The sequence below is a fragment of the Lemur catta genome, chromosome 2, assembly GCF_020740605.2.
Source record: "Lemur catta isolate mLemCat1 chromosome 2, mLemCat1.pri, whole genome shotgun sequence".
NCBI lineage: Eukaryota > Metazoa > Chordata > Mammalia > Primates > Lemuridae > Lemur > Lemur catta.
Window position 1 is genome coordinate 44382850 of NC_059129.1, and position 10550 is coordinate 44393399.

At 60.7% G+C, this 10550-nt stretch overlaps 1 protein-coding gene across 1 annotated transcript in view; it reads left to right on the forward strand.

Moving 5' to 3' along the window:
* PACSIN1 (protein kinase C and casein kinase substrate in neurons 1) overlaps positions 1-9609 on the forward strand; it is a 57270-nt gene extending 47661 nt beyond the window's left edge. The window contains exons 2-10 of the mRNA XM_045543526.1: positions 1600-1722; positions 2472-2628; positions 3777-4012; positions 4488-4643; positions 4758-4933; positions 5334-5454; positions 5551-5678; positions 6303-6490; positions 6929-9609. Of these exons, the coding sequence (XP_045399482.1) occupies positions 1660-1722; positions 2472-2628; positions 3777-4012; positions 4488-4643; positions 4758-4933; positions 5334-5454; positions 5551-5678; positions 6303-6490; positions 6929-7038 (1335 nt within the window). The 5' untranslated portion in view covers positions 1600-1659 and the 3' untranslated portion in view covers positions 7039-9609. The remainder of the gene's footprint in view (positions 1-1599; positions 1723-2471; positions 2629-3776; positions 4013-4487; positions 4644-4757; positions 4934-5333; positions 5455-5550; positions 5679-6302; positions 6491-6928) is intronic.
* The last annotated feature ends 941 nt before the right edge of the window (positions 9610-10550 follow it).

Sequence of the window (10550 nt, forward strand, 5' to 3'; positions counted from 1 at the left end):
AAGACTCATTTCTTTGTCCCTTGAAATGTAGCCGCCTTCCCTCTCACCCACCCGCACTGGGCATGAGTTTATGGGAACGTCTGGCCGAGGTGTTGCTAAAAGGGAGGGAACAAAACATGTTCAGGTACCTGAGGGGTGGAGGAGGCAGTGCTAGGTTGTTACTGGGAGGAGAGCATCAGGCCTGGACAGATGGGGAGACTGAGGCCAGAAGGGAGAGGGACATCCTTGACCAAGGACCCTCATGTGCTGGCACCCCTGCTCTGAACCTGAGAGCCGGCTGCTGGTGAGGGCGGGGATCAGGTTGGGCTAAATCCTGCAGAGGCCAGCCCTCTCTGCGTGTCCTCACCAGCCAGGGGTCACGGTCCCGGCGGCTGCAGTGCAGAGGCAGGGAGGCGTCCCCCAGGGCCAGGAGCCAGGTAGAGGCTGGCAGCTCGTAGTGGGCTCAGGCCTGGCTTGGACTCTGCTGCCTCTTTGAAAACCAGGCCCGTGGCCCTCTGAGTCCTGCCTCCTGACTGCTGCGCCGTTCCTGCCTGCGGTGGCAGCGAGGCCTGGCTGGGGGAGGGGCGGAGGGGAGTGCCTCACCCCCGGCCCTGGGGCAGCACATGGCCTAGATTGGACAACTGTGATGCCTGCTGACAGATCCAGGGCGGACACAGCCACCCCAGACACTCACACAGATCGCAGTGGTCTGACCTGTGGCCCAGGAAGCCACACATCTGAGGCTCTCAGGAGACTTGTAAGCAGCTAATGGGGGCTTTTGAGGCTCAGAGTGAGGACAGCCAGAAGGGCATTTACAGGGGCTCCCGGCTCAGATAACTGGGGAGGTGCTGGGCCTGGGCTGGAGGGGGAGGGGCCTGCCGCCAGCTTCCTGGGGAGCTTGGGTCCCTGCTCCAGTTGGGGGCTGGGAGGAAGTTCTAGGGGCCGAGACCAGGAACCCTGCATCGTTTTGGGATCAGGGGTTGGGAACCTGGGGAGGGTTTTTGGGCCTGGTGCATGGATCTGGCGGGGTCAGGGAGGGTGATGCTGAGGGGAAGCAGGTGGGGGGCGGGGGGAGCATGCAGGCTCCAGCAGCCCCACGTGAGGGGCCAGACTCAGGAAACCAGGGGGGTTCATCAAGCCCCAGTGGGCTCTACAGGTTGCCAGGCCCTGGGGAGGATGTGTAGGATATGCACAAAGACGAGCCTAGAAGTCTGGCTTCGAGGAGCTGTGTGCGTCTGATAAGCAAAGCCCAGATTTCTATAAGGCACCTACACAATCGTGTGGCCGTAACTTTTCACTCCGCGAGTCCAGGAGTTACGGCACCACAAGCTCTAGAGGCTGGGGCTGGCTCCTGAGAGGTGCTCACACTGGAGCTGGAGGATGGATTGGGGTGGGAGCACGTGGAGGGGGGAGATGGGGAGGTGGGTGCAAGGGTGCTATAGGGTGAATCTTGGCGTACCCCTAGGTCTGGTGAGCCAGGCTCTGGGCAGGAAGCCCTCGTCCCAGTGCAAGCTTGGTTCTGTGGAGCCCTCATCACTGCATCGAGTTGGGGACCCAGGCCTGGGATGGGGTGTGGGGGCACTTCCCTTGTCTCCAGGGATCTCTCTCCTGCCCCCCCAGCGCATGAGCAGCCCAGCCTGCTAACTGCCGTGCCACCTGTCCATCCCCACACGCTGCGCCATGTCCAGCTCCTACGACGAGGCCTCACTGGCTCCGGAGGAGACCACCGACAGCTTCTGGGAGGTGAGGCCCGATGCTCCCTGGGCCCAGGCTCCCACCATGCCCCCAGTCCCCACGACCTCAGGCCTCACCCCCGCCTGCCCCTGGGCCCCTCCAGGTCCTCCGTGTCCAACAGGCAGCTGTAGCCGTGCTCTGGGGGGCCCTGGCTCAGACTCCAACACATCGCACAGGCAGGTACAGCACTTTACAGTTTACACGGCCTTTCAGAGCTGCTCCCGCCCCCACCCTGTGAGGTGGGCAGGGGTGGAGCACTGGGCACAGAGGCGGAATGAGCTCCCGGAGCACCACCGTGACGTGGGGGTGGAGGCAAGACTAGAAGCCAGCATCTTGGGAGCCTCTGGAAATATTTGGGACCTGAGGGAAAAAACTGCTATTGGCTCCCGAAACCCAAAACGAAAACTGCCAAACTTAAATTAATAAGTGTTTAATGAGATGTCTACAAAACATAATATTATGTCAAAAAGCTGCAGCTCAACTCAACGCTTACATGACTATATAAATATAATGGATTTAGCTCACAAGAACAAAATGAATAATTCATTCCAGCCCAAGTCCAACTTATAAACTTCCTTCTGCATTTTGTGGCAGTGAGGTGGTGACGTTTAAAGTGGGATGAGGGTGCATGCAGATGGGGTCTGGTGCGGGGTGCTGGGGCCTCCCCGGGTTGGAGGGTGGGGAGCCCCCATGCGTGGGGGGACGGGGGCGGGGAGACCGGGAGCGCGCAGGGCTCGAGCTCGCCGCTTGGCCACCAGGTGGGGAACTACAAGCGGACGGTGAAGCGCATCGATGACGGCCACCGTCTGTGCAACGACCTCATGAACTGCGTGCAGGAGCGCGCCAAGATCGAGAAGGCCTATGCACAGCAGCTCACCGACTGGGCCAAGCGCTGGCGCCAGCTCATCGAGAAAGGTGCACCCCGGGCCCACCCTCTGCACGCCCCCAGGTCCTAAGCAGGGCCCCCCGCAGTCTGGGTCCTGGAAGCCCCAGGCACGCGCGTGCACCCTGGGTCTACTGACGCCAAGGCCTTTTTCAGACCAAACCAGGCCTCCCTGTTCAGCTCTATTTTGTACAACTTTAGGTTAGATTAAAAAAACAAAAAGCAAAGCAAAACATTTTTCTTATTTTGAAATAATTTCGACTTTGAGGAGGTTGCAACAGTAGTAGAGAGAGCTTCCACAAACCCTTCCCCAGAGTCGCCAGTGCCCTGTTTCTTTCCTCACGGCCTCCCCACTGGTCCGCATGCTTTTTTCTGAACCAGTTGAGAGGAAATTTGAGCCATCGGCCCTCTTTGTCTCTGAATTCTTCATGTATTGCCTACGAATGAGAACATTTGCTTATGTAACTAGTTCAGTTATCAAAATTGGGACATTTAATGCAGCCCGTATGCAAATTTTACTATAGCAAATCGTGCCAGTCCAAGATCCAATCCAGAGGCACATGTTGCGTCTAGCTGTCGTGTCTCCAGATTCCTTTCGTCTAGAACAGTTTCAAGGTGGAGTTTACATATATCTGTATATATAAGTGTTTTCTTACACTAAACTCTAAGCCCCAGGAGGGCAGGGGCTGGGCTTGTACCCCCAGCACACTGCCTGGCGTGAAGTTGGTGCCAGTACACACACAATAAGTGAATGTGGAATGACTGGTCTGCAGTGGCCTCCTGGCACCTGTCGCCAGCTGGTTCTTCAGTTTTGCATTCAGCTAACATTCCTGGGGCACCCACTGCCTGGCTCTGTGCTGGGCTTGTGAGAGCTCACGGGGTCCAGGCTGCTCCCGTGGGGCTCACAGGCTGACGGGGAGGCGGGGAGGAGGTACCGGGGCAGGAGCTGCAGGCAGAGCCCAGGGAGGGCTGCAGGGCGCAGTGCCTGAGGGTGCGGCAGCCAGAAAAGGCTTCCTGGAGTTGGTGGCTAGAAAAGGGATAGATAGATGCATCGGGAGAGCAGAGGAGGGCATTTCCGTTGCCATGGGGAGGAAGAGGAAAGTCTCAGGGAAGGGAGGCGGGAGGGGAGGCTCTGGGCAGGGGCTGATGAGGCTCCCCGAGACCACTGCTGTTCTCTCAGGCCCACAGTATGGCAGCCTGGAGCGGGCCTGGGGTGCCATGATGACCGAGGCGGACAAGGTAAGCGAACTGCACCAGGAGGTGAAGAACAGCCTGCTGAATGAGGACCTGGAGAAGGTCAAGAACTGGCAGAAGGACGCCTATCACAAGCAGATCATGGGCGGCTTCAAGGAGACCAAGGAGGCAGAAGATGGCTTCCGCAAGGCCCAGAAGCCCTGGGCCAAGAAGATGAAGGAGGTGCTCAGTGGGCGCGGCCACGCACGGGGCGGGGTGGGCGGCCGAGCTCAGAGGGCCAGTCTGATCACAGGGAGGGTTCTACAGATGGCGTGGGCAGGGCACTGCCCTCCAGGACTGTGCCCACAGGGGAGCAGCACTGCCTTCCAGGAAGAATAGCCACACATGGGCAAACAGTGCCCCATGGGTAAAGAGACCCACAGGCAAAAAGAGGCACTGCCCTCTGGATCCACAGACAGGACGGCACTGCACTGCCTGACGGGAGCGTATCTGCAGGGCAGCAGGCAGTGCCACGCAGGGACACCGCACAGTTGGAGGAACTCTGCCCCCAAATACCTGGAGCCAGGGCCTGCACCCCTTCTGCCCCTCAAGAACATGCACTCACAGCTCCCGGGGAGTGGGCAGGGGAGGAGTTGACGCCACCAGGTTTGTTCCTGCTCACTAGTGGGAGCCCCGCCCCCTTTGCCCCTCCCCGCAGCTGGAGGCAGCCAAGAAGGCCTACCATCTGGCCTGCAAAGAGGAGAAGCTGGCCATGACCCGGGAGATGAACAGCAAGTCGGAGCAGTCAGTCACACCTGAGCAGCAAAAGAAGCTGCAGGACAAAGTGGACAAGTGCAAGCAAGATGTGCAGAAGGTGCGGCCGGGGGGTGGCGGGGGCAGGGGAGGGTGTGAGAGCCCCGGAGTGGGTGGTGGCTGGGAGCTGCAGGCCTGGCTAGGTCCCACCCACACTCCACCCTGGTGCCCACAGACACAGGAGAAGTATGAGAAGGTGCTGGACGATGTGGGCAAGACCACGCCCCAGTACATGGAGGGCATGGAGCAGGTGTTTGAACAGTGCCAGCAGTTTGAGGAAAAGCGGCTGGTCTTCCTCAAGGAGGTGCTGCTGGACATCAAACGTCACCTCAACCTAGCCGAGAATAGCAGGTACCCAGCATGGTGGGCATGGAGGGCACAGGGACAGCCAGCAGAAGGTGTAACGGGTGCAGGGCATCCCAGGCCCTGCCTCACAGTGCCAGGAAGGGGAGGGCAGAGCTGCAGAGGCCAAAGGGGAAGAGGCTCCAAACACAGGGGCCACCTGACGCAAGCTGACTCATACTAGGGACTCCAGAAACGTGCTTGGATGGACGGTGAGTGGCTAAGGTGGGGAAGGAGAAGGGAGCTCACTGGGCATGCCTGCAGCCGCTCCCTGCAAAGCCGGCCTGATTCCTGCCTGGAGGGCATGGGCAGCATTCCGGTCCCTTGACTGGGCTCTGGGCCCTCACTGAGGATGAAGAGGGACCATGGTGAATCTGTCCTCCACCTCCCCCCATCTCCCTGTGCACAGCTACATCCACGTGTACCGTGAGCTGGAGCAGGCCATCCGGGGCGCTGACGCCCAGGAGGACCTCAGATGGTTCCGCAGCACCAGTGGCCCTGGCATGCCTATGAACTGGCCTCAGTTTGAGGTGAGGATTTGTGGGGCTGGAGAAGGGAAGCCTGAAAGGCTGGAAGGGTCCTCAGGGTACAGCCCCCAAGCCTGACTGCTCCCCTGCTCCCACCAGGAGTGGAACCCAGACCTGCCTCACACCACCGCCAAGAAGGAGAAACAGCCCAAGAAGGCAGAGGGGGTGACGCTGACCAATGCCACTGGGGCGGTGGAGTCCACATCCCAGGCTGGAGACCGTGGCAGGTGAGTGCCTCCATGGAGCTTCCTGGGGCCAAAAGGAATCCACACACTGGGGCAGCTGAGTTTTGCCCCAGGAGACAAAAAATGGTCCAGATCACAGCAACCGTGTCTCCGCTAAAAGACAGTGGTAGCTGATCCTTCTAGAGCACCCACTGTGAATGGCCCTGTTTTAGGCATTTTCCATGTATTTAAGCCTCCAATTACTCTAGGCTAGTGTGCAAACATTCCCATTTTACAGAGAGAGAAACTGAAACCCAGAGAGGTTAAGTGACTTGCCCAAGGTCATATAGTAAACCTCCGCGGGTATGATACCCAGGAGGTCTGACTCCGGGATCCTTAACCATTAGGTGGTACTTTCCCTCCCAGATCAAGGCTCAGATGTTCTCTGGGGTCCCCTTCTGTGCCTTCTCCTTCAAGAGCTGAATAATAATGCGAATGGCACTGCCTCACATCTGTTTGAAGAGCTGTCATGAGGGTCACTGTCTCAAGACCCCCTCCTGGGCGGCCAATCCCTGCCCAGCCTTGGTAGAATTTGGGGCAGAGCCCAGGTTAGGAGGGGTTAGCCCTGGGGACACGGCGCGGAGGGCGGGGAGGGATTTCAAGCTGGGTCCTCCCTCTGCGACTCAGTGTGAGTAGCTACGACAGAGGCCAGCCCTACGCCACAGAGTGGTCCGACGACGAGAGCGGGAACCCCTTCGGGGGCAGCGAGGCCAATGGGGGTGCCAACCCCTTTGAGGACGACGCCAAAGGAGTGCGCGTGCGGGCGCTCTACGACTACGACGGCCAGGAGCAGGACGAGCTCAGCTTCAAGGCCGGTGAGGCGGCGGCGCGGCCACGCGAGGGCGCCGGGGAGGCTCGGCCGGGATTGGGCGTGGGGGGCGGGGCTGAGGGCAGGGCCCGCTAGGATTTGCGGGGAATGGATGGGGCGGGGCCTGGCGTGGGCGGGGCCAGTCCTCGGGTGGCCGGTGCTGGGGCGGGGGCGGGACCTGAGCCCGGGGGCGGGACCGGCCCCATGAGGCGAATCAGTAGGCCGGGACGGGACCTCGGGGCCAGGGAGCACGTGGGTGTTGGGTGGGGACTGGGGCTGGTCTCCGAGGGTGAGGTCCGTGGCCAATATCTAAGAGCACCTAGCGGAGTCAGAGTGGAGCATTTGGGCACTAATGGGGAGGGAGGCTTTGTTGGGCTCACCTAGCGGGGAGTGTGTTGAGGGAGGGGCGGCCCTCTCTGAGCCCCTGCCTGTGTCCCCCTTCCAGGAGACGAGCTCACCAAGCTGGGTGAGGAGGATGAGCAGGGCTGGTGCCGCGGGCGGCTGGACAGCGGGCAGCTGGGCCTCTACCCCGCCAACTACGTGGAGGCCATCTAGCTGCCCGGCTGCCTCCACACCCCCTCCTTGCCCACCGCCTCCCCTTCCCACTCTCGTCTCCTTTCCCTCGCCATAGAGTTCCAGACATATTTTCCGATCAAGCTTTTATTTTTTTAAAAGTCAAAACAGAACAAAACAAAAAATACAGAGACAGAGCATTTGCAGGGCCACCCGGAGGCCAGGGTGGTAGGGCTTGGGATGATGGCCCCAGGGCAGGTGAGGGTCTTAGGACAGAGCCCAGCATCACAACATCTGCTCTTCAGGTTCCACCAAAGAGTCCCCTGAGCCTTGAGGGATGTCTCCTGGACCCTCTACCCTGCCTTACCCCCCTCCCACTCCCTCCAGGCTGCCGGCACCTGCCCCTGCCCCCTGGGCCTGGTTTCCTAACCTCTTCTTCCCCCGCACCGTGTTCCCCCTTCCACCACCACCCTATGCTCAAGGCCTCGCCTCCAGACCCCGAGAAGGGAGGCCCCAATCTTTAGTCTTCCACTCTGCCGTAGGGCGTGCCCTTCTAGTCCTGGCCCCATCCTGGTCACCCTCCTCCACCATAGAGGTTCCCAGGGGTCCCTACGCTCCCCAGACATGAAGAGGGGTGAGCTGGAGGAAGTGATGGTGTCCCTGGGATACAGGAGGGTGTCTGTGCCAGCCCGCCCAGCTCCAGGCCCATGTGAGGGGCCAAGTCCCTGTCTGGGCCCTCTCCAGCGGTCAGCGCTTTGGGCATAGGCTCTTCCTCAGAGCCATACCCCTCAGCAACTTGCAGAGACCCTCCCCCTCTCACAAGTCCTCTGGCAGGGGTGGGGACCCCAAAACCCACAGCATAGCCAGCAACAGTAGCAGCCTCCTCCCGTTTCCTGGGGAGGAGGGCATCTTGCCCTCCACCTTCCTTCCCTCCCTGTCCATCCAGAACCGTAGAATCACTGGGCTCACCACGAGCCTCTGTGAGACCAAGCCTTGGGCCTGCAAGGCTCTTGGCCTAACCACCCCTTCCCCTTCCCTGGCCTGCCTGGGAGACAGTACAGGGCCCGTGGGAGCTTCCAGCCTGGGACCATCAGAGGAAAGCCTACAGCTGAGTTTGGCAGGAAGGGGGAGCCCTGGCTCTCCGGAGCAGGATAGTCACCATGTCTTTCTTCCTTGCCCCCAGCCCCCAGAACAACATTCCCCCTGCTGGGACCCCCTCTATCTCTCCAAGCCTGGGTCACAGTTAAAGGACTTTTGGGGGTGGGTCGGGGCAAAGGACCCATCTGGTTGGTGACAGCAGTAGTGCAGAGTGCTAGGTACCAGCCTGTCCCACAGGATTGGGTGGGGGGCTTGCGAAGCAGACCAGCGCTGGACAAGATCCCAAGAGGTGGGGGAGTAGCTGGGAGAGATATCTCTTGGGGACCTCCGGGGAGAGGAGCTGAGAAGTCCTACAGCCCCAGGTGAGACTTGTTACAGAGGATGCCCCTGCTAGGCCTCTGGACTGCAGACACCTCCTCCCTCCTGTACCACCGGGCCTCCTGGGCCTCCAGGCACAGACAGCGTGCTAGCCCAGCCCTCTGTCGGCCCTCCGCCCTTTGCTCCCTGCTGCTGCTGCTCCCAGCAGCCCACTGTTAGGGAGTGGAAGACCCCGGCCTCAAGGCCCCGACCTTCACATGGGCATGGAGGATCGTGGCAGGGCCCAAACTCGGGCAGGCCTCCCCCGGGGACAGGGGTGACGGCAGCCCAGGGACAGGCAATCCTCACCCCCTGCCACCAGCACCCCTGTCCTTATCACTGCCTGGTCTCTGGGCCTTGGCTGCGGCTGGAGATATGCCCTGGCTGGGCCCCTCAGAGCCTGAAGCGAGATTTTGGAAGCCTGCCGTCCTCCCAACTGCAGAGCAAAAGCCTCTCCTACCTTTCCCCAGGCGGGAGCTGGGGTTGGGACCGCTGCCCCTCAGCGCTTACCCTGGAAAGGCAGGGAGCCGGCGCATCTGCACCTTGGGGCCTGGGCTCCCTCTCCCTGTGCCGGAGGCTCCCCAGCACTGGGGAGGGGCTGTGGCCCTGGCTGGACCCTCGGCCTGTCCCTCTTAGCACTCTAGCTGCCCACGCCAGGGCAAGGACTCGAACCCCCATCCCTTCTGAGCAACCACCTCCGTGGCCATTTAGGGCCACTCTCTTTCGGTACCCAGGCTCCTCAGGACCCCAGAGCAGCAGGGTCTCCCACCTGGAAGTCCCTGAGCTCCGGGAGCCCAGCCCCACCCGTCAGTGCTGGTGTCAGGGCACTCAACACCGAGCGTGGGGGCCGTGCCCCTCGCCGCGCCCACAGCCTCCTCCTGTAGCCCCCGCCCGCACCCTCGATGCTGCACGGGCCCGCCCTGGTGGGGCTCGGCGATAATGTGTTTTGTCCCCAGTTAACCACCGTTGTGTGACCTGGTTCTGTGAGGAGCCAGGGCCGCCCCGCCACCCGCCACCCTAGGCTTCCTGACTCCATTAGTTCTGACACTTGTGAAACTCCGAAAAGTGCTGTGGTCTCAGCAATGCACCTGTTTTGTACATGATTGTGTAATTTAAAGGTATATAAATACAAATATATATATATAAGTTGTGATTGTATGACTGTGGATAAAACCCAGAACTGTGTCAACCTGGCTGGGCGTTGTCATCTGGAGTCTTGTGTCTCTTAGTCCTGGGGGTCTCCGAGCCTTCTGAGAACCACTCGCGGTTGGGATGTCTGTGGGGAGGTGGTGCCCGAGCAAAACTGGGTGCTGTGCCAGCCGGTCACCCACAGGCTGGGCGCCTGCAGGCCGGTCCCTTCGCCTGGTGGGCATCCTGGTCCTGTCTGGACTGGGAAGGGTTACCCTGGAGGCTCCTGCGGCTCTGGCCTCAGGTTCTGAGTCCACAGTGACAAGCCCTGACCAGGAGAACTGGGGCATTCAGGGTCCCAAACTCATGGTTCAAGGGTGAATGTGGCCCCCAAACACGTTTTGATTTTTAAAACAGTGACTGCTGAGGCCTGTGGTACCTGGTTGTCCACAGTGCCAGGCTCCACGTGCTGTGACAGCAGCTTTCCTGTGTCCTGCATCTGAAGGCGTTTCCGTGTGGGACCCCTGGGAGGGAGAAGTTCTCAGCCGCGTGGGCAGGACGGGCTCTGGGCCTCAGCTGCTCTACCAGGCCCGGCCCAGCTCTCCCGCTCCCGCTGCCTGGCCCCACACATCTCTGGCCAGGGGGGTTCGGTCCCAGCTCCACCATCCGTTCACTGGGTCCCCGCCCCCTTTCAGCTTGGGGGCCCCAGCTTCCCCCAGTCTGGTGAGCGGTCTCTCTGCGGCCCCTCGGGCCCTGGCAGGGCCCTGACACAAACCCGTTACTCAAGGAGAATTTCCTCCGGCCCCAGGTGTGCTCAGGGCGGGGAGAAAGGGCAAGCGGGGACTGAATATTTGCCACCCCATGTCCCCTACTGCCCCAAATCGGTCTGAAGCCCTGGTTTCAGCCGGACGGAGGAATGTTCAAATACAGACAGAAGGCCGTGTTGTCTTGTGTGCTCAGGCAGTTACATT